At 37.8% G+C, this 27,988-nt stretch overlaps 1 protein-coding gene across 2 annotated transcripts; it reads left to right on the top strand.

Moving 5' to 3' along the window:
• The first annotated feature begins 442 nt into the window (after nt 1-442).
• On the top strand, nt 443-27,954 carry LOC110818314 (nuclear receptor coactivator). 2 transcript variants are annotated; one of them, XM_088218314.1, is made up of 12 exons: nt 443-1,026; nt 1,825-1,894; nt 1,968-2,032; nt 2,114-2,197; nt 2,690-2,770; nt 22,320-22,481; nt 22,573-22,671; nt 22,745-24,099; nt 24,553-24,770; nt 24,853-25,001; nt 26,084-26,122; nt 26,210-27,954. In XM_088218314.1, the coding sequence occupies exons 1-12, from the start codon at nt 892-894 to the stop codon at nt 27,719-27,721; spliced, it is 3,969 nt and encodes a 1,322-aa protein (XP_088074440.1). In that variant the 5' UTR covers nt 443-891; the 3' UTR covers nt 27,722-27,954. The 2 variants fall into 2 exon arrangements, with proteins under 2 accessions (XP_088074440.1, XP_088074441.1); XM_088218315.1 differs by lacking the exons at nt 443-1,026; nt 1,825-1,894; nt 1,968-2,032; nt 2,114-2,197; nt 2,690-2,770 and having other exon boundaries at nt 22,331-22,470.
• Nucleotides 27,955-27,988: the final 34 nt, after the last annotated feature.

Raw genomic sequence — 27,988 nt, forward strand, 5'->3', positions numbered from 1 at the left:
TAGTAAGTTATGATTAAATTTATATTTATTAATTTAATATTTTTTAAAATAAATAAAGATTAATGTATATGTACTTATACTATTTAAATATTAAATTTTTTAAAATTTTAATATTTTTAAAATAAATATAGATATTTTATTAAAAATTAAAATTAAAAATATGAATCATAAATTTATAAATAGTTAAATAAAAATAATTTTAAATTCAATATGAATGTTAAAATAATAAATAAAAATTTAAATAATATATTAAATTTTAAATTGAAAAAAGTATGAAGCACTAGATTATTATTTTTCAAAACTATATATTCATTCCTTAAAAAATTTAATACATTTATTTATAATTAAAGGATTTTAGGTAATTCAAAAAATATTTTTTTTTTTTAAAAAAACAAAAATACAGCCGGCGAGTTGATGTCCAAAGAAAGGATATAGAAAAGTGTGCAACCAAACAGATTCCTGAAAATCTAAGTGACAAAACTGAACTGATGAATCTTCTGCAGTTCCCACCTTCGTCTCCATCCCGCTGTCTTCAAGAGTTCTCAGATTAATCAAACCAACTAAACTCTGCTTAGGGTTTCTCTTTTCACCTGCAATTCCCTCAATTTTCTTTCCCATCGAGCTTCAGTTTCTTGTAAATTTCTTTTTTTTTTTGGCATCCCGAAATTCAGATTCGGTGTTCGTCTTTCCTTTTATACTTCTTCTGCATCCCCCTCTCTCTAAACCCTAGATTTCTGAACAGAACGCATAGATCTTTTTGATGGTTTCGGTGAATTAACCCTTTTGGTTGTTCCGATATCAGAAGCCAACTCAATTTTGCTTTTTCGGATTTTCATCAACTTTTTCATGAAGACAGAGAGAAAACCTTAAATACTCCAGAGGAAATTCTATATGGGGGTTTCATTTAAGGTTTCAAAGACTGGTAGGAGGTTCAGGCCAAAACCTTCTCTTCAATCAGAGATTCCCCTTGATGAGGCCTCAGACAATTCGAATTCCAAGGAGAGCTTGCCACCTCGTAAGCTTGAGGTAATTTTCTGAAATCGAATAATGCTGTTTGGCGGCTTAAAAAATGTGGAAAACAAGGAGAAAATATGAAAATGAAAGGGAATTCTTTGTTCCTTTCGGAAAGGGAGGAAAATCACTTCATCTACTCATGTTTCCTAATTTATCTGTTTGGTTCGCGCGCTTAGGCGTAAGAAAGGTGGAATTTTTCCCCCTTTTTTGGGAAATAGTCTATTTGCACTGTTGTTATTCTTTTCTGGATTCTATTTGGACAGATGTTGAAGTTGGAACGGAACTGAAATTTGAACTCTTTAGATGTTTTGGAGATTGGATTTTTTTCTAGGAATCTAGCAACTAGGCCTAATTTGTTGATTTTGAGTTTTTTTTTTATAAATCTTCTATTCCTCCTTGAGTCTTTTTTTGAACAAAAAGTTCATTTAGAAGGAAAAAGAATTGCTTTAATTTTCATCAGGTTTCTCAGTAACCATGTGGGTTAGGGGGTTTGACCCATGGTGTGCTAATGCTTTAACCGCTAGTAGGGTAGTTATTGCTGGCTTTGGCTCTGTTGTCATTTCTGTATCACAATTGAAATTCTGCAGTCTCATTTGGTTTTAATGATCTGATAACACGAATAAAAATGTCCTTTGTCTTGTTTTCTCTTGAAATCTTTTGTTTATCATTGTTTGAGTGTCGACGAAGTAAAAAAGCAAAAAAGTTCTGATTGCAGTTATGATGTTTTATGTTTGGGAGAACATGTTCCTTCTATGATTATGTGTATTATTTCTTGAAATCTATGATTATGGGTATTGTCCTGTAATGTAGGGTGGCGTTGTTGGGGATGGTGAGGATCTTGCTGGGGTTCCTCGTTCATCCACCTCTGATTTATCTGCAGGTTAGCTTAAGAGTTTTTTGGTTATCTGCATCATGATCGGGGCTTAAGCCTTTTTCGTTTCTTGTTCATACAGATCATGAAGTATCTTTCACATTGAATCTCTACCCAGATGGATATTTTATTGGAAAACCCTCAGAGGTTAGTTGGAAACAAGTTAAAGAGTATCCCAAGGAAATTAAAATGTCAGCTTTAAGTCTTTTTTAATTCATAAATTTTCAGAATGAGGCTGCACAGCATGCTACTGTTCAAGATGTCATGAAGTTGTTACATCCATATGATAGAGCATCAGAAACTCTACTCTCGGTAGGTATTTGATTGTTCTTTTCTCATTCATCTCTCATCTTTCATCAGGAAATAACTTTATATGTGTACATTTCTGAGATGGAGCATCCCATGTTTGACACTCCTGTTTTGGAAGTTCTATTGGGAGTGCATTTTTTGGAACTTGCCTGCTGTGAGGTCTGGAGAATATTTCTGCTGTTCACATTGTTCAATTGATTAAAAAAGTGTCCATGTTTTTAAGAACTTTGATGGTTTTTAAGGGATTAAATCTCATCCTGTAATGGGTTATGCGGTTCTTTTATCATTGGATTAGGGCAGTTCCCCATGGCTGACATCTGGACATGAAGAGTTGTAAGATTAAATAAAAGTGAAGGCCTTCCTTGTTGTGTGCTTCATAATTGTTATTTACAGTGCCTTCTAGTCTGCTTCCTAATTGTTATCTATAATTTCCTAGTTATTCTTTTGTCTAGTAGAAAGCATTTAACGTTGTTTTTCTTTCCATCTTTGTTAAAGGCTATTGAGGCTGGACGATTGCCAGGAGATCTTTCAGAAAAGATACCTTGCAAATATGTTGATGGGACACTTTTATGTGAGGTGAGTTACTGGAGATAAATTACTTTCTTGAGTTAGACTGTAAAACAAAAGTCTAGACAAAACATAATAGTGAACTGAGTTGAACAAATGATGTCTTCACTTGAACTTCCATAAATGCAGTGATGCTTGATATGGAAACAGTTCTTAAATATTTTTTTTGTAAAATAATTTTTTAATTCATTTATGCTGCTCATCAAAAGTTATTCAAGACTATAGGCTCCTCGGCTTGCACAAATATCATTATGGTTCCTTAGACATGTGTGTGGGGACAAATTTGGAATTAACTTGCCTGCTTAGTGATTTGGGATCAACTTAAATACTACACCATAGATTTCTTGGATATTAAACCTGATAATTCTTAAGCATCAGATAACTAAATAGTTTGAGAAAATTCTTAAAGTACCAATATGATGCTTGGAGTGATATCAAGAGTGAGATTGCAAAACATTTAGTCTTTTAATTTAAATATAAGCTAACTAATAATTAAAAATTCTAATAGGAAACTTAGAGGTGTTCAAAACATAAATAAACCTTGATAGTACTAGAGTTATAATAACATAAAGAAGTAATACAAATATTCTCCTAGTACTACTCTAATATAGGAGAAACTTGATCCATCGAGTTGATGGCATAGGATTTCTTGTGAAGACCAGTGCTCGGAATATGCTGCTTTAGGAACTTTGTTTGGATGAACATGTGCATATTTTATCTTTTAGCTAGTTTGCATTGATGCTCAATGCCATATTTTTGCAACAACAATCAATTTTATCTTTGCAAGTCTGATTCTCAGTGCATCTGAAATGTGGTGTTTTTTTCCACATCAAGTTAAGCCAAGGATCCGTTCTTACATCAAATCAAGGACTCTTACCTTCTTACTGATGTCTTCAACATTATTTCAACAATTCTCCTATCAAGTGCAACTACTTGTGCTACTTGGAGATTTTTGGTTGGTGGGGCAACTTGTGCAATGCAAAATTTTGAATTCTCCAAAAGTGGATAAATGGTTTTTGAAATATATCCACTAAATTTTTCGAATTTATTATTTTTTGTACTCACTCTCTCTAAAAGTTTTCTCTCTTTCTCTCTCTTAAACACATAAAAAAAAAACAGAAGACGTTGATTGGTTCCTAAATAGTCTCAGAGAGTTTAGATGGGAGAAAGGAGACTGGAGTAGGCTCAGAAGAAGCTGTTGGAGAACTTTGTGCTTGGTTCTAAGTTGCAATAAGCGTGGAAGATTTCTAGCGTTATTGGAAGGTAAAGATGACTCTAGAGGGAGGTCCAATATGTTAGTTTTCCCTGAGAGGGTTCAGGCTGAAGGCTGGTGGAAATTAATGAATGTCGTCCACGAAATCATTGGGGTGAAAATGGTTCCCCTAGTTCCCCCAGCGTGGTTGAGGAGGAAAAGAAATACAATTGAATGGGAATCTTTCCCCCAGACGATGCAAAGCATTGTGGTATTTAAGTCTCTTACATGTAGTCTTGAACTGGTGGAAAGGAGAATGCATTGTTCGCTGATATCCTCAGTCAACCAGGCAGGAAGGTGAGTCAGGTAGGGTAGGAAGGGAAGGCGGATCATCGTGGGTCGGAAGAAGAGATTTGAAATTTGAAAATCCAGAGAGTAGGGGTCACATGATGAGGGAAGGGTGGGCGAATGAAAAGGGAAGGGCATACAGTGGGCCGAATGAGGGAGGAAAGAAAAATAGGCTCTCATGGGCTGAAAAAGAAAAGTGGGTGAATGATCCTGGGCCGAGCAAGGTTGCGGGTAAAAAAAAGATGAGGAAGATTTGGCAGCTTAAATAGGCCAAGTCCGGCTCGCCTAGAATTCTGGGTCAAATGGGTCAGTATAAAGGGGTAGAATCGAGTGAAGGTCTGGATAAATCTTTAGAGAGTCTGACTCTGTTGGTGAGGACTAGGGTTGGAGGGAAGTGGGAGGGACGTGTTCTGTAGACGTGACGAATGTTAGTGGAGTCGGAGTCGAAGATGGTTTGGGTTTGCTTCAGCCAGGCGCATCTGGCTTCTCTATGATTGATTCGGAGGGAGGAATCAATGGGGCCGAAGGGGTCAAGACTGACAAAAAGGATGGGGAGAGTACTGCTGGGAGAAGTAATGAGTTGGCTATGGTCGAGTCAGGGTTGGTGGATGTTTGCGGTGAGGTTGCTCTTGATGTGTCTCCCTTACAAAATGACATCCTCAACTGCGAGCTGATGCATATGGCTGATCAAGGAGCGGAAGAAATGTACTCGGGTTGGGTGCAGTGAAATTTTGTCAAGGTGAGTAAGCTGTTTGGACTATCTTTTGAGGGCATTGAGCATAGAGTGTGGAGTCTGTTGGCTGAACTGGAGTTAAGATTCTTGGAAGCAGAAAGAGAGAGGAAAAAAGAAAAAAAGAAGAGTAGTAGAAAGGGAGAAGGGGGGAGTAGAGAATTGAAAAGATTGGAGTGGTCTTTGAATTACGAAGCTAAAAAATCGGCAGAAGGGGGGACGGGAGGTAAGCTTAGCGAAATATAATGATGTTAGGGAAAATCATTTCATGGAATGTGAGGGGAATAAATGAACGGAGAAAACAGAGGTTTATCAAAGGTTGCATGGGAAGATGGCTATTTTTCAAGATTTTCATAGGACGGGAACCTTTGTGAACCCCATCAACTCAACCTTCCTTGTGCTTGTCCTTAAGGTGGTGGGTGCCAAGGAGTTAAAAGACTTTAGACCTATTAGTTTGGTGGGAAGTATCTGTAAATTGATTTCGAAGGTGCTTGTACGAAGATCATCTAGAGTTCTTGGGGAAGTGATTGGCGAAAATCAAAATGCTTTTGTCGAAGGGAGACAAATCCTCGATGCGGTGATGATTGCCAATGAAGTGGTTGATGAGTTAGTAGGGCAGAAAAAACAAGACCTTATTTGCAAAATTGATATGGAAAAGGCATATGATCATGTGTGTTGGGACTTTGTGGACTATATGCTTGGTAGAATGGGCTTTGGAAGTAGATGGCCGAAGTGGATTAGAAAATGCATTTCGTTCACATCTTTTGCGGTCATTGTTTATAGGGGTCCATCTATTTTTTTTAAAGCCTCAAAAGGCTTACACCAAGGGGATCTTTTGTCTCCTCTTATCTTTTTCATTGTTATGAATGTGTTTAATAGATTGATGGAGAGAGCGGGGAGCTGAATTTGGTGAAAGGTGTGGAGGTTGGGAAGGGAAGGGAAGGGAAGGGAGAAGATGACTGTGTCTCACTTATTCTTTGCGGATGATGCCTAAATCTTTTGTGAACCTAGTGTTAATTCCGTTCTTCATTTGAGGTGCTTATTACTTTGCTTCCAAATGGTTTCTGGCCTAAAAATCAACTTGAATAAGACGGAAATGGTTCGGATTGGTGATAGAAGGGATGAAGCTAGTTTGGCCAGGATTTTGGGATGCGAAGTCACTTATTTGCCTATTAAGTACGTTGGTCTTCCACTTGGGGTAAAATATAAAGATGTTAGAACATGGGAGCCCATTATTGACATGTTTGGTAGGAGGTTAGCGGGTTGGAAGAGGAATTTCCTTTCTAAAGCGGGGAGACTCACTTTGATTAAGAGCACACTTGTTAACTTATTAATCTACTATCTATCAATCCTAACAATTTTGGCCAGCATCACAAGAAGACTTGAAAACATTCAGTGTAGATTCCTTTGAGGTGATGAGGATGGTAACAAAAAGTATCATTTGATTAGGTGAAAGGAAGTTTTTTAACCGGTTTGGGAGGGAGGCCTCTACTTGAAGTCTATTGTGGAGTTAAACCGGGCTTTCCATAGGAAATGGTTGTGGAGATCTTTTGGGGAGAAGGGGAAAATGTGGTGGAAGGTTGTTCGTGCTAGATGGGGAGATTGGGAGAGGGAGAGTGGACGAAAGCGTAAATTTAAGACTCATGGGATGAGCCTTTGGTGGAAAATTAGGGATGATAGCCAATACATCAAGAGCTGTGTGAGGTACAAAGTTGGTAGGGGTTGTAAAGACCCAAAATCTTGGGTAAAATAAATTTGAATTAAAGGTGCGAAAGCGTATAATAATGTTACGGTTTATATTTATTACACATAAATTAGAATGACCAATAGGGTTACAGAAATGTCTTTTTCATAATGGTCCATAAAAAATGAAATAAACATATGAAAATAATAAGTAAATGTTGTAGGCAGGTTAACTTCCAATACTTCTTGATAGGATTCGGGGAATACCTACTCACAGCTCTCTTGTTGATTAGGATCTGGATTTTGATTTTCTTGATTTGAAATGGTTAATAGGAGTGAGTTACTACTCACTGATACGGAAACTGGAGGTTGGTAAAAAAAAATATAAAACAACTAATGGAGCTTTTGATTTAAGAAAATTCATTTATCATAAGAAAAACTATTTATTGAATATTTACCGTTATGAGATTTTCAAAATCGACCTATAAAGATAATAACTCAAATAACATTATGATTCCTTATAAAAGTGAGTAAAAATAACAACTTTCATTTTTATCTGGTTACTGGTATCTCTGGGGGTTCATAGGAATGTTTCTCTACGCGTGAACCCAATATCTAAACTTGTCAATTAACCGGCCGTTTCTGTACCCCGTCTGGTATGAGGGTGAATCAGGCCGTCTTCATCTTCATACCCTGTTCGGTGTGAGCGCCAAAAATACAATCATTCGATATCTTGTCTGGTATAAGGTAACGTTCACGAGAGGGTTTTCTATATACCCAGTCTGTCGACTATCTCCCAAAATATCCAGTAAGACAACTATTTATTAATTCATATAATCAAGCAATTTTTCATTTGTATAGTAATTTCACATTTCACAAATTAACCGTTAATCATACAAAGCAAGCGATATATGCATAAAAAAAATACGACTAAATCATTTAATTATTTTAATATATTATCATGTATTTAAAGTTGTACAAGTAAATAATCAGTTAAATAGTACAAATAAATAATTAACTGATTCTGGCTCCATTAGTGACCTGTAATTATTCCAAAAGTTTTCTAAATTTCATAAAATACCATATTATTAATTATTAAGTTTCAATTCCATAACAGGGAAAAAGGTGAGAGATTCTTATTCGATTTGGTGTTCAAAATACCTTATTTTTTACTGCGCTTCCTGGTGGTCCTCGAATTTTTTGAATTTTCCTACGAAGATTAAATACGCTTCACGTACCTAAGAAATACCCTAAAAATCCAAAATTAGTGTTAAAAATCATTTTTGCCCAATTTCAAGATTCTGGCACGGCGGCACTGTCGTGCTCCGGCGATGGCACTGCTGATCGCGGCGGTGGTTTACCTTGGCCTGGCCGATTTCAGGCGGTTTAGGTCAGTTTTGGCCGACTTTACACGTATTCTTTGGAAAAAACACGTTAAAGAAGCTCAGTTGACCGAAAAAATTAGAAAGCTAAAACCTACCGGTGGTGGGTTTCTCGGTTGTGGCAGCTCCGCCGGCTCTCCTTCGCAGCTGAGATTCTTCCTTTTGTCAACATACAGAAAACAGAACGGTGAACACAAGGGTGGAAAAAATCGCACGAAACGGGAATTGGAAAAGGGCTCATTGGAGGAGGTTGCTGGTTTTTGGGCCGCGGTAGCCCCACTAGGCTTTGCCCGCAGTTTTCGGCTCACCTGCCATTCGTTTTGTTCTGATATGGCCATAAGGGTGCTCGGAATCGAATTCTGAGCGGGTAGAAGAATTTTTAACTTTTTTCACAGTCGGAGGTGGCTCCAGTGTGGCGGCAGTCGGCAGTCGGCTTCCTTATCTAGCATCTGGTTCTTCTTTTCCGTCAGAGGGCTGGCGGCTAAGGTTCGGGTTCCGTGTGATGCGAAATATTTATGTCCATCCTGCGTTAGTTTGTGCCGTCCATTGCGATCGATCTCGTTCGTTCGATCGCGCCTAAAGAGGAAATGAATCTGAACTGTTCATCGTTTTTGATCTCCAACGTTCGATCGCACCTAAAGGGGAAACAGATTCAGACCGTCCACACACGCATGATCGATCATAGGTCGTCTAATCGCGGGGCACGCAGATCACCAGTGTGGCCTCTTGCACGGCACCAACGTCAGCGTGCCTTGTCACGCGATATGCTCTGATTCGTCGAGGTTGCTGATTGGTGGTCCTACGTGGCCGAATTTTTTCTATTTGCACTTTGATTTAATTTTTCTTTTAAAAATACATTAAGAACCTAAATTTTTACAATTTTTTTCTAAAAATTATTTTCAATCTCGTTCTTAATTTATTTTTTTCTCAAATATAACAAAAATTAAATTAAATTAATTTATAAAATATTTTTTTTTACATTTTTAAATTGCTAAAATTTATCTTGGACCAATTTTCAGCCCCGGGTATTACAACTCTCCTCCCTTAAGAAGAAATTTGGTTTCTCAAATTTGTCACTTTCTCACTCAGTCGAACAACTCGAGGTATTGGGCCCTGAAGTTTGATTCCAGTTCCCAAGTGGCCTCTCCCTGTGTATGATTCTGCCATAAGATTTTGATGAATGAAATTTCTTGGTTGCGGAGTACTTTAGTCTTCCAGTCCATAATGCCTACCGGTACCTTCTCATAGGATAGATCTTCCTAGAGTAAAAAGGGCTCGTGAGATAGTGTGTGTGAAAGGTCCGGGTTGTACTTGCGTAGCATAGATACGTGGAGCACATTATGAACCCTGGATAGCTTTGGAGGTAGTGCTAATCTGTAGGCAGTCGTACTAATCCGATCTAAGATCTCAAATGGTCTAATAAATATGGGATTTAATTTTCCTATCTTGCCAAACCTACTGATTTCTTTGAAATGAGTAACTTTAAGAAACACTCGGTCACCTTTTTCAAATTCTAAATCCCTCTTCCGGAAGTCTGCATAACTTTTCTGTCTGCTCTGAGCTGTCTAGATATTCTTCCTGATTTTAACTGCCTTGGCTGTAGTTTCATCTATAAGATTTGGGCTGAATAATTTTCTAGCACCCACCTCTTTCCAACAGATCGACGATCTGCATGGTCGGCCATACAATGCCTTGTACGGAGTTATGCCAATGTTTGCCTGGTAGTTGTTATTGTAGGCGAACTCTATCAGAGGTAGGTAATCATCTCAATGGCCTCCGAAGTCTAAAACACAAGCTCGGAGCATATCTTCCAGTGTACGAATCGTTCTCTCTTATTGCCTATCGGTTTAAGGGTGGAATGCGGTGCTAAAGAACAGTTTCGTTCCCATGACTTGCTGAAAATTAGAACAAAATCGAGAAGTGAACCTAGGGTCTCTGTTGGATATCACTGATACTGGAACTCCATGTAACTTGACTATCTCTCAGATATAAATTTTGGCTACCTTGTCTAAGGGGTTGGTCATCTATGATAGCCAAAAAGTGAGAAGATTTGGTGAGTCGGTCGACAATTACCCAAATGACATAATGTCTTGGGCGTGCTTTTGGCAACTTTGTTACGGAATCCATTATGATATGTTTTCACTTTCACTCCGGGATCGGTAATGGTTGAAGTAGCCCGCCTGGGCGTTGATGCTCCGCCTTAACTTGTTGGCATACTAGACACTTGGTAATAAAGTCGGCTACCTTCCTTTTCATCCGGTCCCACAAAAACTGGGGTCGTATAGTTTGATACATTTTAGTACTTTCGGGATGTATGGCGAATTTGGAGTTGTGAGCCTCTGTCATGATGTCTCTTTTAGTTCACTGTCATTTGGAATACACACCCTGTCTTGAAACCTGAGCAATCCATCAGCAGAGACTCGAAATTTTTGACGTACTCGCTGTTCTACATCTTTCTTAAGGGCGGCTATAGTGGAATCGGTTAATTGTGCTTCTCTTATTCTTTAGATCAATTCGGGTTAGACAATCAGGTGGGCTAAGCATGCAACTCTCTTTAAGTTCTGAAATCGTATCTGTTGTGCGGCTCCTATAACCCTGCATTCAGAAACCATTAGATGAGTTAACATATTTGTATTTTTTCTGCTTAGTGCGTCAGCTACTATGTTGCTCTTGCTCGGGTGATACAAGATATTACAATTATAATCCTTGAGGAGTTCTACCTAACGCCTCTGATACATGTTCAAATCATTCTGAGTGAATGTGTTTTAAACTCTTACGGTCAATAAAAATCTCAAAAGTCTCTCCATACAGGTAGTGGCGCTAGGTCTTTAAGGTGTGGATAATGATAGCAAGTTCCAAGTCATGGGTGAGATAATTTTTCTCATGACTCTTCAATTGCCTGGGCCATAAGTTATGACCTTGCCATGCTGCATCAGAATACAACCCAACCCCAGGTAAGATGCATCATTATACATTGTATACCCCCCCTGTCTCACTCGGTAAGGTCAACACGGGTGCAGTAATCAATCGCTTTTTGACTTCTGTAAAGTTCCTTTCGCAGTCTACGTTCCATTCAAACTTAACGTTCTTTTTTGTGAACCGGGTCAATGGAGCGGTTTGACTAAAAATTTCTTCTACAAACCTGCGATAATAGCTTGCAATTCTCAGAAAGTTACGAATCTCCTTAACCGAGGTCAATTTCTCTCATCCAAGTATTGCCTCAACTTTTTCGGGATTTACTGATACTCCATCCTTTGATATGATGTGTCCTAGAAAGATAGTCTATTCGAGACAGAAACCACACTATCTCAATTTGACATACAATTTTTTCTCATTGAGAACTTGTAAAACCTGAGTTAGGTGGTGAACGTGTTCCTTTATGCTCTTTGAATAGATCAGGATATTATCGATAAATACGATGATGAACTGATTCAGGAATTGTCTGAAAACCCTGTTCATCAAGTGCATAAAAATGACTGGTGCGTTGATTAGTGCAAAAGGTATGAACAGGAACTCATAATGTCCGTACTTGGTTCTGAAAGCTGTCTTGAGAATGTTCTCTACTTTGATCTTTACCTGGTGGTAACCCTAACGCAAATCTATTTTTAGAGAAAACTTGGGCACCCTGCAACTGGTCAAAAGAGATCATCAATTCTGGGGAGGGGGTACTTGTTCTTGATCGCGATCCTGTTTAATCCCCTGTACTCAATACACAATTGTAACATTCCTTTCCCTTTTCGTACAAATGTGATTCTGGCACTCCAAGAAGATATACTATGCTGGATGAACCCATTGTCCTGCAATTCATTGATTTATTTTTTCAGTTCTTCCATCTCGATACGGCTCATGCGGTAAGGGGCCACCAAGATCTATAGTGAACTCAACTTCCCTTTCCACCGGCAATTCGGGTAGTTCGTCAGGGAACACATTAGAGAAGTCTTGGATTACCAGAATCTCTTGAATGCAGATTTCTTTCTTAAGTTTGCTTAATGTAGAGAAGACAACAGAGTTAAAACACTATGAAATGAGAAAATTATATTTAAAATTTTCATTAACTTGTAAACGGCTCTTCGTTAGGAGGGTTGAATACAAGTTTCTTGTGGAAGCAATTTACGGTAGCGTGGTACGCCACTAAGCAGTTCATCCCCAAGATTAAATTAAAGTCCCCCCATGTCAATCTCTATAAGATCAACACTTAATTTTCTAACTGCTATGTCTATGATACAAGCTTTATATATAATCTCCCCTAGTAGTGTCCTACTTTCAGGAGTGGACACAAACAACACAAAAACAAATTTTTTCGGTGATACATTTAAGTTTTGTATAAAAGTGTGAGACAAACGGATGTGAAGTACCAGTATCAATCAAAACATGTTGAAGGTGATTACGTCCGAGTTGGCTTCAGCATTCTGTTGAGTGAGGTTGTAAATTCTGCTCTGAATAGGAGGTCTGACATGATTCTGGTTCCACGGGTACTCTCTCGCGTAGTATTAAGTACTCCCACATATGCGACAAGTATTATTAAGACGATAACAGAGTCAGTCCCCATGATCCTTGCCATAGTGCTTGCAAGTCCTACCGCGTTCTGTTACTAGAGTCTGAGGAGGAGCGTGAGTCATTAGCCTAAATCTCTTGTTCTACTGAGCCGGTGCAGTGGGTGCTGGTCTACAGTGTGAAACTAGGGGTCTGGGATTCCCCATTGCTGGAGGAAATATGCGAAAGTTCCTTTCCACTAGCTGTGTCTTGGCCAGAACGGCTGAGTAGGTACTAAGTTCAAATACGTATAGTTGCTCTCTGATCTCAGGGCAAAAGCCCCACTCGAACTTCCTTACCTTCCTGCCTTCATTCATCATACTCTCAGGGGAGTATCGGCCAAATTCTAGGAACCTTCGGACATACTTCGACACAGTCATCTCACCCTGGACTAGGTGTGCAAACTCCATCTCCTTCAAATGTCGAAGGTGCTCTGGGAGGTACTCTGCATTAAAGGGCATCAGGAACTGTTTCCAAGTGACTGGAACGGGTAAGGTAGCCTGTTTGAACTGCCACCAGCGGCTTGCCTCTCTCACAAGCATGTAGGTGACAAGTATAATCTTCTGTTCGGGAACCACCTCAAGAGTTGCGAAGGTCTTCTCTGTCTCAGCTAACCAAAACTCGGTCTTTTCAAAAGAGGATGCCCTTGTAAAGATAGATGAGTTTAGTCTCTTGTACATCTCAATGTAATTTGGGTCTATCATGAGTGGAGCTGGGTCCCATGCAAGAGGAACTGGATTGTGTTGGGGAGGGTCTGGGTGGTGCCGGATAGTACGGTGGAGGAGCAGGGTTGTACCAAGGTGGCTCCAGATCTTCTCGCTGCAAGAGTGACTCAAATTGTGGCAGCGGGAGAGGGTCAGACAGTTCCCTCCTTTTCTCCTAGGCTTGTTGGGCAGAAATGAGTCTCTCCAACATCTCAAAGAGTCGGTAGACATCCTCTCGAAGTGAGCCATCTCGGGCTGCTCGGTTTAATGGAGGTCTTTCCCTCCTCATTTCTTGTACCTGCATTTCACAAGGAAATGTTGAGTGATAGTTTTGTATTTGGTGTTTTTAAATCTGTGTAAGGAATGGTTTTGAGAAATGCGGTTCTGATATCAACTGTAAAGACCCAAAACCTTGGGTAAAATAAATTTGACTTAAAGATGCGGAAACGTATAATAACGGTAGGATTTACATTTCTTACACATAAATTAGAATGCGTCATAAGGTTACGGAAATATCAATTTCATAGCTTTTTATAAAAAAACGAAATAAACATATAAAAATAGTAAATAAATGTTGTAGAGAGGTTAACCTTTACTAACTCTTGATAGGATTCAGGAGACACCTACTCACAGCTCTCCTACTTATTAGGATTTGAATATTAATCTTTTTGATTTGAAATGGTTAATAGGGGTGAACTACATAACTCCAATAAGAATATCACACTACTTACCAATATAGAAACTGAATGTTGGTAAAAAAAAAACATAAAACGACTTATGGAGCTTTTGATTTAAGTAAGTTATTTATCATAAGGAAAACCATTATTGTATATTTACCGTTATGAGATTTTTAAAATCTACCTATAAAGATAATAACTCAAATAACATTATGATTCCTTATACAAGTGAGTAAGAATAATAATTTTCATTTTTATTTGCTTACTGGTACCTTCAATGGTCCATAGGGATGTCCCCCTACGCGTGAACCCAATATCTAAACTTGTCAATTAACCGAGCGTTCCCATACCCTATCTGGTATGAGCGTAAAAAATGTCATTCCTCGATACCCTGTCTGGTATGAGGGTAAATCGGGCCGTCTTCATACTCTGTCCAATATGAGCGCCAAAAATACCATCATTTAATATCTCGTCCGGTATGAGGTAACGTTCACGATAGAGTTTCCTATATACCCGGTTCGTCCACCATCTTCCAAGATATCCAGTAAGACAATTATTTATTTATTCATATAATCAAGTAATTTTCCATTTGTATATTAATTTCACATTTCACAAATCAACCGTAAATCATGCAAAACAAGTGATATATGTATCAAGTAAACACAACTGAATCATTTAACTATTTCAATATATTATCATGTATTTAAAGCTGTACAAGTAAATAATCAGTTAAATAAGACAAATAAATAACTAACTGGTTCCAGCTCCATTAGTAACCTGTAATTATTTCCAAAGTTTTCTAAATTTCACAAAATACCATATTATTGATTATTAAGTTTCAATTGTATAATAGGGAACAGGGTGAAGGATTCTTACTTGAATTAGTGTCCAAAATACCGTACTTTCTACCGCGTTTCCTAACAATCCTCGGATTTCCTGAATTTTCCTGCGAATATTAAACACGCTTCACGAACTTAAAAAATACCCAAAAATCCAAAATCAGTATTAAAAATCTTTTCCAACCAATTTCGGAATTTTGGCACGGCAGCGATTTGCCTCGGCCTGACCATTTTCGGCCGATTTTACACATATCTTTGCGAAAAAATACGTTAGGGAGCCTCGATTGGCCGAAAAAATTAGGAAACTGAAACTTATCGGTGGTGGGATTTTTGGGTGCGGCAATTCTGCTGGCTCTCTTTCGCGGTTGAGATTCCTCCTTTGGTCAACTTACAAAAAACAGAATGATGAACACAACGGTAGAAAAAATTATATGAAACGGGAATCGAGAAGGGGCTTATTAGAGGAGGTTGTGGGTTTTGGGCCGCGGCGGCTCCGTCTGGCTTTGCCATGGTTTTCGGCTCACCCACCGTTCATTTTACTCCGATATGGTCTCAGGGGTTCTCGGAATCGAATTCCGAGCGGGTAAATTACATTTTTTTGCGGTTGGAGGTGGCTTCAGTACAGCGGCGGTCAGCTTCCTTCTCTGGCGTTTGGTCTTTCTTCCGGGGGAGGGGTGCTTGCGGCTAGGGTTCGGGTTTCATGTGATGCGAAATATTTATACCCATCCCGCGTTCTACCGATCTCGTCCGTCCAATCGCGCTTAAGGAGAAAATGAATATGAACTGTTCATCATATTTGGTCTCGATCGTTTGATAACGCTTAAGAGAAAAACGGATCTGAACTGTTTACGCGCGTAGGATTGATCCTGGGCTGTCTGATCACGGGGCACGCGGATCGCCAGCGTGGCCTTCCGCGTGGCACCGACGTCAGCGTGCCTTGCCACGCGATACATTTTGCTTTGTCGAGATTGCTGATTGGGCGGTCTTACGTGGCTGAACTTTTCCTATTTGCACTTTGATCTTCTTGTTTTCAATTTTCTTTCAAAAACGTCTTCAGAATCCAAATTTTCACTCATTTTTTTTAAAATTGTTTTCACTCTCGTCCCTAATTTATTTTTTTATCAAATATAACAAAAATTAAATTAAATTAATTTATAAAATATCTTTTTTTAATACATTTTTAAATTGCTAAAATTTATTTCGGGTCAATTCTGGGCCTGGGTATTACGGGAGTGATGGGGCTAGATTTTGGCATGACGAATGGATAGGGAATTTCAGCTTAAAAACCAGATTCAAAAGAATTTTTGACATTGCTGGCAATGAGGATGCTAAGGTGGACATGTGTGAGTTTACGCGGGAGGATAGGGTGTGGGATGTGAAGGTGAAGAGAAGATTGCATGATTGAGAAATTGATGAGTACAGTAGCCTGCTTTGTCTGTAACAGAAACAAATTTTAATAATGAAAATGGTAAAAGAATATGGAAATCTGATGAGAAGAAAAGCTTCTCGGTGAAATCCTTATACAACTATCTGACTAAGAAGGATAACAGCCGCAACATGTCTGCTCCTTATAAGAAAACTTGGAAATCTAAAGTCCCTCATATAATGAATTTTTTTGCATGGGAGGCAACTTATGAATGTATTTCGACCCTGAATATGCTAAAAAAGAAGGGGAATGTGCTAGTTAATAGATGTTATTTATGCCATGCTGCCAAAGAATTGTGCAATCACTTATTATTTTGTCCAGTGACTTACAGCATTTGGATCTCTTTTTTTGGGCTGTTAGGGTTAAATTGAGTCATGACTGGGAGTTTGAGTAATGAGTTGTGAGCGTGGGTGGACATTTGTAAAAAGAAATATCAATTGTTCTTTATTCCACTTACAATTCTTCGGGTAGTGTGGAATGAAAGAAATGGTAGAGGTTTTAAGGGTATAGAGACTAACCTTACTACAATTAGAGATAAATAAATTTATACTTTTAGCTCTATTTTGTTGGGACATAACATCAAAGACATGTGGGACTTTAGTGTTGTCATAGACAACTTAATTGACATGTAACTAATTTGTATTCGAACAGTACCTCTTTGGTATTTTGTGCATAATAATAATTTCGTTTTATTTCAAAAAAAAATTATTTTGATACTTACAAAGTATTTTGGTCTTGTTGAAAATTATATACCCCAATATTAACTCAACTTGTCATTATTGTCTAGGCTTGACTCTTGTTTTCGAACAGGAAAAAAGATAACATTACTAGAAACCTATCTGAATTCATTCATGAAAACCAATCTGAAGGTCTGAAATGGTCTTGAAACCTGTTGGAAAAAGTTAAAACAGAACAGGTGTAGACAAGTTTGACTTGTGGCTACGTGAGCGTGAAACTCGTGTTGATTTTCATCCTCAGAGGATTGTGAGCGTAGCATGGCAGAAAAATTTATGACCTGGCAATATGAACTGATCCACTAAAATCACTCCTGGTTTTTAACCCAAGGCAAAGAGAGGCAGATCAGGTATTTTTTTGCCTTCATATTGGGGCAGGCTGGGTTCATGGCATTTCTGCAAACAAGGAGAGGAAGAAGCTCCTTGTTTGAGAGGAAATGAGAGGAGAAAGCTCATACCCTTATCGAGTTGGCCATTGTGTGGGTAATATGGAAGGAAAGCAGCACGGAGTTTCTGATGACACTGTTTCTTCTTGTGTTAATACTAGTGATTTTTGGTTATAGACCTTGAGGTTTTGTATAGAGGTCACTCCATCTTGTCAAGAGTGGATCTTCGAGCTTTTGCTTGTCGTTTTGTTTTCTTTTAGATATATTTTATCCCTTAGTATAGGATTGACACCTTGGTGCCTCTTTAATAGTATAATTAGGAAACTTCAAGATATATAGAAACATAAATAAACCCCTTGATGGTAATAGAATTGTAATAGGAGAAAGAAATAATTAAAAACAATTCTCCTAGAAGTACTATAATATTGTCAACATTCTCTATCATCACCTATTCAGCAACATCACAGCTCCATTTGAAAATTTAAATGATTGATCTCTACATAATGGAGGAGAAATTTGGTTGAGCCACAAACAGTGAACTGGCTAAAGAAAAAAAAAGCAATCCACATGGTTATAGTCATTTCTTTCTTTCTTTCAAGAACCACTTATATGGCATATCTATGTGCATTTGTTACTGTTGAGAATTTTGTTTGATTAATGTATTTTGTTGAATATTATAGCCATATATATACAGGTTTTCCATGATGGGAAGGGAAATAGACAATTAACTACAATTTACAAGTGATGTAATTTATCCTTATATCCTAGTTTTCTTCCTCTTTGATTCTCTAATTTACTTCTTCTTTAGTGTCTTGATTTTCTTTCTCTATAATGCCTTGATTTTCTTCTTCTTTGATTCCTTGATTTACTTCCATTTTTAACGCTCCCACTCAAGCTGGAGAATATATGTTGTTCATTTCCAACTTGCTAATAAGAGTTTGAAGTGTTGAATTACTTACACTTTTAATTAACACGTCTGCAAGTGGGAATTGGTGGGCATGTATGACAATATATATTAAGCTGTCAAGTTTTGTTTTAATAAAATGTCTATCAATCCCAATGTGTTTGGTCTAGTCGTATTGCACAAGATGTGAGTAATACTTATAGCCGACTTGTTGTCATAGTATAGGTGCATAAGATCTTCTAGAACTCTTTTAATCTACAGTAATCCACATATCTCTTGTGTCGTTACCCAAAACTCTGATTCTGCACTTGATCTCACAACTATTTTTTGTTTCTTACTTCTTTAGATGATTAGGTTGCCTCTGAAGAAGATACAGTAGCCTATAGTAAATCTTCTGTTTACAGTCAATCCTATATAATCTATATCCATATAGGCTTTTATGAGCAATTTGTCTTACTTCTTGAACATAATTCATTTTTATATTAACCGTTTTAAGTATTGCAGTACTTTATAGACTGTTTGTAAGTGCACTTCTTTTGGATTGTTCATGAATTGACTTATAATACTTATTGCATAGGCGATATCTGGTCTTGTATGAGATAGGTAAATCAATCTCCCAACTAATTTCTTATACATTTACTTTTTTGCTGGTGTATCTTCCTTTGCTATTCCTAATGGTGATTAGGGTCAATAGGCTTGCTAGCTAGTTTGTATGCTAGCTTGCTAGTGCCTTTTAACAGGTCACGAGTACATTTCTGTTGAGAAATAAAAATTTTATACTTATGGGCTGACAACTTTAATTCTCATAAAATATTTCAATTTGCCTAGTTTTTTTATTTCAAATTCTTTTATTAGGCATTGTTTTAGTATTTGTTGTTCATTTTCATCATTTCCTGCTACGATAATGTAATTAACGTATAATGGGAGAATTTTAACTCCTCTTTTTTTTGAGTGTTTGATAAAAAGAGTGTGGTTTTTCTTAAGTTTACTTAAATCTCAAATTTATCATACCTTGCAAACTTGGCAAACCATGCTCTTGGTGATGGTTTAAGCCTATATAGAGTCTTTTTTAGTACATGTCTTATTTGGTCCTACTCCTCTGCCAAAGTTTAGTGGAATATCTATGTAAGTTTTTTCTTTTAAATCTTTATGCAAAAACACATTCTTTACATCAAACCATTGTGATTTATAGTCAAAGTGGGCAACTAATGACTACAAGATTCGCTCGGTATTCATCTTGCCTACTAGTGCGAATGTCTCTTGGTAGTCTATTCTATATGTCTATGTATATCTTTTTGCTACTAGTCTCGTTTCATATCTTCTGATTGTGCCATCTGTTTTATATTTTATTGAGAAAATCCATTTGTATCCCACCGGCCTTATTGCCCTTTGGTATATCTATAATTTTCAAAGTATGATTCTTTTTAAGTGTTTGCATTTTCACTCATAACATTTTTTCACTTTTTTACAAGACAATGTCTTAAATACGGAGTTAGGAATATACTCATTATTTAAACTTGTGAGGAAATTTTTATGGGTTGATGAACACTTATCAAATGATATAAATTGTGAGATACAGTACGGATGATGTTTAGTGTATTCTCTTATACCTTTACAAGTGCAATAGGTATATCATGATCGGAGAATTGTATAAGTTTGCGGGAATTTACCTCAGTTACAGGATCAAAGTCAGATTCTTGTACCTATTTTGACTTAGTATTCAACATCTTCTTTCGTGTATGCACTGAGAAAACCTAGAGTCTGGTGTGGTCTCATGTGAATTTTGAAGATTTTCTTGTGGTGGTGAGTTTTTTTATAGGTTCTAAACGTTCTCTTGTGGTGATGGTTTTGAGGTGTGTGGCAATGATGGTAAGTTAGAATCTGTCATGACTTCTATATTATCTTCCAATATAGGCTCCTCCTGAAGATAAGGTTGAGTGAATTAGGATTCTTGTTCGACAAATGTGATATCCGCAAACATGTAGGATTTTTGGGTGGGGGATGATAATGTTTGTACCCTTTTTGAGAGGATGAATATGTCACAAATACACATTTCAGGGCACGAGAATCAAATTTTCCTCTTTGGTGAAAATGATATGAATAAAGGTAACACATTCAAATATCCGAAGGAGCAGATGGTTTGTGACACTTATTGTTAATAAAACTGTTTAAGTATTTTAAAAGGACTTTAGAAGTTAAGGACACTTGTGGCTAACGATTAATAATGTAGATGATAGTAAGGACGATTTCATCTCAATATTTTTTTGGCATGTTATTTTGGAAAAAAAAAACAACTTTGGTGGTAGTTAAAAGGTGACTATTTTTTCATTTTGTTACTTCATTTTGTCATGGAGTGTAGACGCAAGATGATTCGTGAAAGATTTCTTCCTGATGGAAGAAAAAGGAAAATGCGTGATTGAAAAAAATTTGGACATTGTCGATAAAATTTTTTTGTATAAATGTTCCAAATTGGGTTTTTATTATTTTGTAGAATTAAGGTATGATACGCTAACATCATATTTGGCTTTGAGTAACAATAGTTAGGTGATTCTAGTGCAATCGTCAATAAATGATACAAACCATTAAATTCCAGAAAGATTAAGTGTGTGAAATGGTCTCTAGATATCACTATGAGTAAATGAAAATAGAATTAAATTTCGTTTATTATTAATGGAAAATATCACACGTTTATATTTTGTAAACTCACAAATATTGTAGTGTAAATTTTTCATATTTTAAATTCTTAAAATAAGATAAACACCATCTTTAAGCTAGAGAAAACTAGGTGTCAAAGTCTTTTATGGTGAAGCCAAATATTGTATGTGCAGTTGGTTGTAATAGCAAAGGTGCATCCAAGTGGTAGAATTTGGTTTTGGTTTCAACGCATCCAATTATCTTTCCCGAATTTCAGTCCTGAAAGTCATAATGAGAATAGTCAGATATTATTTTACAATTCAAGTCTTGTTGTAATTTACTTACTGACACAAGATTAGTACTTAGATATCGTCTTTGCCTGCAATAGTATTGAGGGAATCATATGTAGTAACAATCTTTCTATTACTTGGACATGAAACATATTTATAAAATTGTTGAGAAGTATTGGCCATCTGATCATGATTTCTGAGTTTATAATCTAAGAATTTTCGAAGGATATATCTAAGACATTTTCATGTGTGGTAGAAGCCATATCTGAGTGTGCTGATAAATCGGTACTTGTTTGTTTCTTTAGAGACTCAAGTCCAACCATTATTCTTTTAGTCTCCATTCTGAATTTACTAAAATATAAAGTTATCATATTGAAATTTGCTTCTATAACGTAGAACGTACTTTTCAACATCCTTTAAGAATTGAATAGTAATTTATTATCAGAAAGAAACAAAAATTACTGGAAGGATTTTCCTTGAAAAACGTGGCTGTGTGAAGTCATTTGCGTTTGGTTGTGATGAAGGCGACATAGTGAGTTGTGCACGATGGTACTTACTTGCGGACAGCCGTTTGAGACTTGCGGCTGCGGGGGACAGGCTGGTTCTATGGCTGACTATGAAGGCTGGCGACGGGGGGTTGGTGGCCGGCTATAAAGACTGGATCCTTTTAGGCTTTTTTATTTTGGCAATGAAGACCGAATAAGATTTGTAAAAGAGTTCAAGGATTGCTTAATCTAAAATTCTGATACCATGTTCAGAATGATTTTTTTATTGATATATTTTGTTGAATATTACAATTCTGTATATATATGTTTTTTGTGACAGGAAAGTAATAGACAGTTAATTAAAATTAATTACATAATGTATAATTTACCCTTATACCTCGATTTTCTTTCTCTTTACTTTTCTGATTTGCTTTCTCTTTAATGCTTTGATTTTCTTCTTCTTCAATGCCCTGATTTTTTTCTTTAAACGTCCTGATTTTCTTCCTTTTTAATATCCGGATTTACTTCCTTTTTAATCATCTGATTTACTTCTTTTTTTTTTATCAATTACCACGAGCCTAAAGAGTTTTAACCAAAATAAAATTTGACAGGTGCGAGATTTTCGGAGATGCACTTTTGAACAACTGTCTACAGTTCCAACAATGGACAAAGCACTTCTTATTAATAAAGTACTCCTGAAGATGTCACTGGAGAATGTGGTGAAGGATATCCCCCTGATCTCAGATAACTCTTGGACCTATGGTGATCTGATGGTGTTTAGATTGACTTATCCACAACTCTCCCTTCGTTTTTTTAAGCTCTTGGAATATTGTCTTTGACGCATGGTTCCGTACTTGTCTTCAGGAAGTGGAATCCAGAATATTGAAAGCATTGCAACCCAAACTTTGTCTTGATCCAACACCACAACTCGACAGGCTATGTGATAACCCGTTTCCTGCTAAGGTAATTTATTCAAAGAGCAAATACACATTATTTTTGTTATGGGTTTAATAACTGTGCCAAACTTCGCTTGCAGCTCAATTTGTCTCTCTCTAGTTTGCGGAGGAAAAGACAAAGACAGGTGCCAGAAGTTACTGTCACATCTAATAACAAGATGCATGGGAAGAAAGTCCGTACAGACAGAGTTCCTGATAGCTCTAACACAGGAAACCAATTGACGCCTCATGTCCATGAAAATCTGGCAGCACAAAATCTTGGACCAAATAATATGATGGGATTAAGACCTAAAAGCTTTACACAAGATGCCTCAGTTCCAGCACTACCTTTGGTAGCCCAACAACAAAGGTACCAAATGGCAGCTGGAAATGCAAGGAACATGCAAGAGCAAGGGTCAGGTAATGTTGTTAGTACATTAGCTTCACCTTCTGGGCCGGAGATGATCCCCTATGCTGACAGCATTAGTTCTACTTCTCCTCTTCATGGAAAGAGGGACAACCAAGATGGGCAAATGTCACCTTTATCTACTTTTAATAAGAGGGCAAGGCTTACAACTGTAGGTCCTGATGGAAGCCAACAGCAGCAAATGGGACCATATTTAGAGGGGCTGCATGGTACAGATATTAACTGGAAGAACACACTGTTACACCAGCAAGCAATGGCAAGAGGAATTCAGTATGCAAATACAGGCATTCAGAAGTATTCCCAGCAGGTGTTTGATGGGGCTGTGAATCAGGAGGCAGGCACAATGCTATTCACATCCGGACAGCATGCTATGAGACATGGTGCCAAAGAAGAGCATTTTGAGACAGACAAATTGGATGGGCCTGGCAGAAATGATGTGCAGTTGGCGGAGACAGATGTAAACCATTTGGACTCGCAATCGAGGCCCCAGCCAAGACTGCCACAGCATGCATTCATGAGATCTAATTTTCCTCAGGCAACCTGGAATAACATTGGCCAGCAGATTGAGAAGGATGCTAGAAAAGAGGACCAGTTCCAGAAAAGGAAATCAGCACAAAGTCCCCGACTATCTGCTGGAGGTTTGCCTCAATCTCCATTATCATCAAAGTCTGGTGAATTTTCAAGTGGTTCAGTTGGAGCCCACTTTGGAGGGGTTGCAACGACTGCTGCACTTGGAGCATCTCAAAAGGAGAAGACAGCAATTAATTCAGTTGCTGGTGTCTGTGGAACGCCATCCTTGACTTCTAGTGCTAATGATTCTGTGCAAAGGCAACACCAGGTCCAAGCTGCTGCTAAGCGGAGATCAAATTCCCTTCCCAAGACCCCAGCTATAAGTGCTGTTGGGTCTCCTGCTAGTGTTAGTACCATGAATGTGCACTTAAATGCGAACAGTCCTAAAGTTGGAACCCCACCTCTGGCTGATCAATCAATGCTTGATAGATTTTCAAAGATTGAAATGGTGACCATGAGGTATATGTTAAACACTTGGCCTTGCATGTTGAATTTTTACTGTTTATGATATGTTTTGAATGTTACTTCTATGATATATTTTGCCTTTGCAATAAATGTAGTTCTCTTTCTTCATTGCTATTTTAACTGCATTATCCCATTGAAGAAACACTGTATAATATAATCCATTCTCTTAGCCAAGATCACTGCACATAGTTTCTTATGTTTCCTGACTCTACATGTAAAATATTGTCATCATGTTGTTTCTTTTAGAGACCCCTGCATGATTTTTATGTGTGGAAACTGATCTGGACATGATTTAGGGGCAAGTTCCACGTATCAGAGTCATAGAAGTCTCTAGTTGTCAGACACATGATCTTTTCAAATTATATTCTTTTCTTCATTTCTATAGTCATATAGACGATGTAAGTAATTCCACTTTTGTTCTTCCTGACCTCATGGCCTCTCTTACAGGTATCAACTTAACTGCAAAAAGAATAAGGTTGATGAATACAAGTGGAAGCCCAATGCATATTCTACCGCACTGATATCATCTACCTTCTCCAACATGTCCGTAAATGAAGATTTTGAAGATGATGTGAAGCCACTATCAAAGTCACTTGTGGGTGGCAGTACGAGTACATGCAAGATGAGGATCTTAAATTTTGGGCAGGCAGAGCGCGTAGTTCAAGGTGTATTTTCATATTTTTGTCTGATTCCTGGGCCTTCAATATCTGGATATTACTAACCCCTACACCGCTTTAACTGATACAGGGAATGTCCTTTCTTTGGTCCCTAGAATAAGAACTAGGATGATTATGTCCGAGAAGGTAACAGATGGAACTGTAGCCTGGCATTATGGAGAAGTTGATGATAGTGATATTCTGGCTGTAGAGGATTATCTTCCTACACTGCCTAATACTGTAAGTTTTCCAATGCATATTAACTGTTGCAGTCTTTAGCAAAGATACTCTCTGAATTGATGGACAACTGCATGCACTGGGATGCCTTGTGCTTATGTTCTTTGAAATTTTTTCTTTTAGTGCTTCTATAGTATTTTAGTCATGCTACTCTTGGGATTTCTCATGTGTTTATATCATGGCTTTACAAAGGCTGTACCTGAATTAGTCATATCAGCCAATATATACCGTACCAATCTAATTATGTTACCTAATCAGGTAAAATGTAGAAAATGGCTGATATTGGCGGGATCAGCTAATACTAATCATAAACCAGGAAAAAAGTTTCATCCAATACCAATTTAAAAGGCCGTATTATAGAATTGGGCTACCCTAGGTGAATCTTTGGGAAATTTTTTCTTTGATATAAGATTCTCTTACATAATCAAATCTCAGCTTTAGCATAACCAAAATTTTTCTTATTTTTGTTATTCTGGTATTTTGAATTAATTCTATTTTTTCTATATGTTCTCTTATTTTTATTTTCAATTTCACTTCAAGTTCTATGTTTCACTCCGCTATTTTTAATGCATTTCTCAAAATTAAGTTATTATAATAGACTTTTATTTTATTTGATTGTGCTCAAAGTATTCTATAAAATTAGTTAACGTAATCTTTTCATTTACTTCTACATAAAGTACTTTCTTCTATAATTTATGTAAAAAAATTAAAAACAGTATAGTATAATATACTGATATTGGTACTTAGTCTTCCGAAAGAAATTCTAGGATATTCAGGTTAAACGATGTTTAACAACATTGCTTTATTATTTAATTGATTTATTGTTGTTCAATGTTGTTTGCTGTCATGCCCAATGAAGTATTTTCTTTTTATTGTACAATTATTTGAGAAAATTCTGTTAGAAAGAGTTTTCTTTGTGGGCTATCTACTAGCTCTTTGTGTGCTGGTTCGTTGACAAGGCAACAAGGATTAATGAACTGTAACTTAGTCAACCTTACTAGTCTTTTGCTCATCAAGTTTTGCATGCTTAAAAAGGTTTCTCTGCTGTAGTCCTGACTTCTGCCTATGACTGAATGTTGTTACAGCACATGGCAGATTTACTTGGTGTTCAATTCTCTTCACTGGTATGTTTTAAAATTGAGCATGTCATTTGTGTCCTATCAATTATCAATTATCTTTACATGTTAATGTATGTTAATATGCTTATGCAGATGGTACGTGAAGGATATCTTATGGAAGCTCATCTTCAGGCAAGGCCACCGCGGATGAATGTTCCCCCCATTAGTCAACCAAATGTTGCTGGCACATTCCCTAATAATTCAGCTGTTGAAATCCAGCAGTATGCTGATGCAGCTTCAGGCCAGGCATCTGGTGAAGTGGTGAAGCATATTAGTGGTAATGCCTTCATGAACCCATCCCAGAATCTTCTAGCAAACCCAAGAATAGTGCCTCCTGGAAACTCTCAGGCCTTGCAAATTTCTCAAGGACTGTTATCTGGTGTTTCAATGTCTTCAAGGCCACAACAACTAGACCCACAACCGTCACTCCAGGCATCACAGCAGCAGGCACAGCTGCAGCAGCCACAACAGCAGCCACAACAGCAACAGCAACAGCAAACTCAGCACTCCTTGCTTCCGCAGCAACAGACACAATTCCAAAGGCCAGCGATGATGCTTGCTACAAATCCATTGTCCCATTTGAATGCAATGGGACAAAACTCCAATATGCAACTGGGTAATCAGATGATCAACAAGCCTTCTCCTCTTCAACTGCAGCAGATTTTACAACAGCAGCAACAACCACAAATGCAGAGGAAAATGCAAGTGGGACTAGGAACAGCTGTGGGTATGGGTAACATGAGCAACAATATGGTTGGGCTTGGAGGCATAGGCAACGCAATGGGAATTGGAAGAGGAATTGGAGGAACTGGAATTTCAGCACCAATGACACCTATTTCTGGCATTGGAAGTGCAAGTCAAAACCCGGTGAATCTGAGCACAGCTTCAAATATTAATGCAATAAGCCAACAATTTCGAGGGCAATTTACTCCCATGCAAACTGCTATGATGGCACACAAACTTAGGTTGCTGCCAAACCGAGGAGGTATACTGGGTGGTCCTCAATCAGGCATAGCCGGGATGTCAGGAGCCCGACAGATCCACCCAACCTCTGCTGGTTTTTCAATGCTGGGTCAGAACCCTCTCAACCGACCTAACATGAGCTCAATGCAACGAACAGCAATGGGACCTCCATCAAAGTTGATGAATCTTTATACGAATCAGCAACAACAGCACCAGCAACAACAGCACCAGCAACAATTGCAGTTACAACAGCAGCAACAACAACAGCAACAGCAATTACAACATATGCAGCAGCAGCAACAGCCGCAGCAGCAGCAGCAGCAAGATACAACCTCACAGCTACAGGCTGTAGTTTCACCCTCACAGGTAGGTTCACCATCAACCATGGGAATTCCGCAACTAAACCCACCTCAGCAGCAGCAACTACAGCAACAAGCTAGCCCTCAACAGATGAGCCAGAGAACTCCAATGAGCCCACAGATAAGCTCTGGGGCAATGCATGCCCTTAGTGCTGGTAATCCAGAGGCTTGTCCTGCGAGCCCACAGTTGAGCTCTCAGACATTGGGCTCAGTTGGTAGTATCACAAATTCTCCTATGGAGTTACAAGGTGTGAATAAAAGCAACTCTGTCGGGAATGCATAGCCAAGTGCAACAACTCGAGTCCCTTTCGTTAGAATTTGTATAAGAAAGCTTTTGCAGGCCTCACTTTGTGAGGAACCGATCTGAAATTGCAGGCAGGAAAAGCCATTGGATTGTACAGCAGGGTATGATAAGGAGGGATACATATATCCCCAGAATGTTGTAGCTCTATTTTATTAATAATTATGTATCTTGGCAATGTTAAAAAAAGGAAGGTGTGTCTGATATTTTGGGAAGTTTCATTTTGCAATCACTAGCATGCAATTGGAT

The sequence above is a fragment of the Carica papaya genome, chromosome 4, assembly GCF_054855325.1.
Source record: "Carica papaya isolate Zhongbai chromosome 4, ASM5485532v1, whole genome shotgun sequence".
NCBI lineage: Eukaryota > Viridiplantae > Streptophyta > Magnoliopsida > Brassicales > Caricaceae > Carica > Carica papaya.

Bases quoted from the DNA above. Each gene is read 5' to 3' on its own strand.
- LOC110818314 (XM_088218314.1), top strand. From the start codon at position 892: ATGGGGGTTTCATTTAAGGTTTCAAAGACTGGTAGGAGGTTCAGGCCA. The intron at 2,033-2,113 runs GTTAGTTGGAAA...ATAAATTTTCAG, and splicing joins TTATTGGAAAACCCTCAGAG to AATGAGGCTGCACAGCATGC. The intron at 22,482-22,572 runs GTGTTTAGATTG...ACTTGTCTTCAG, and splicing joins GGACCTATGGTGATCTGATG to GAAGTGGAATCCAGAATATT.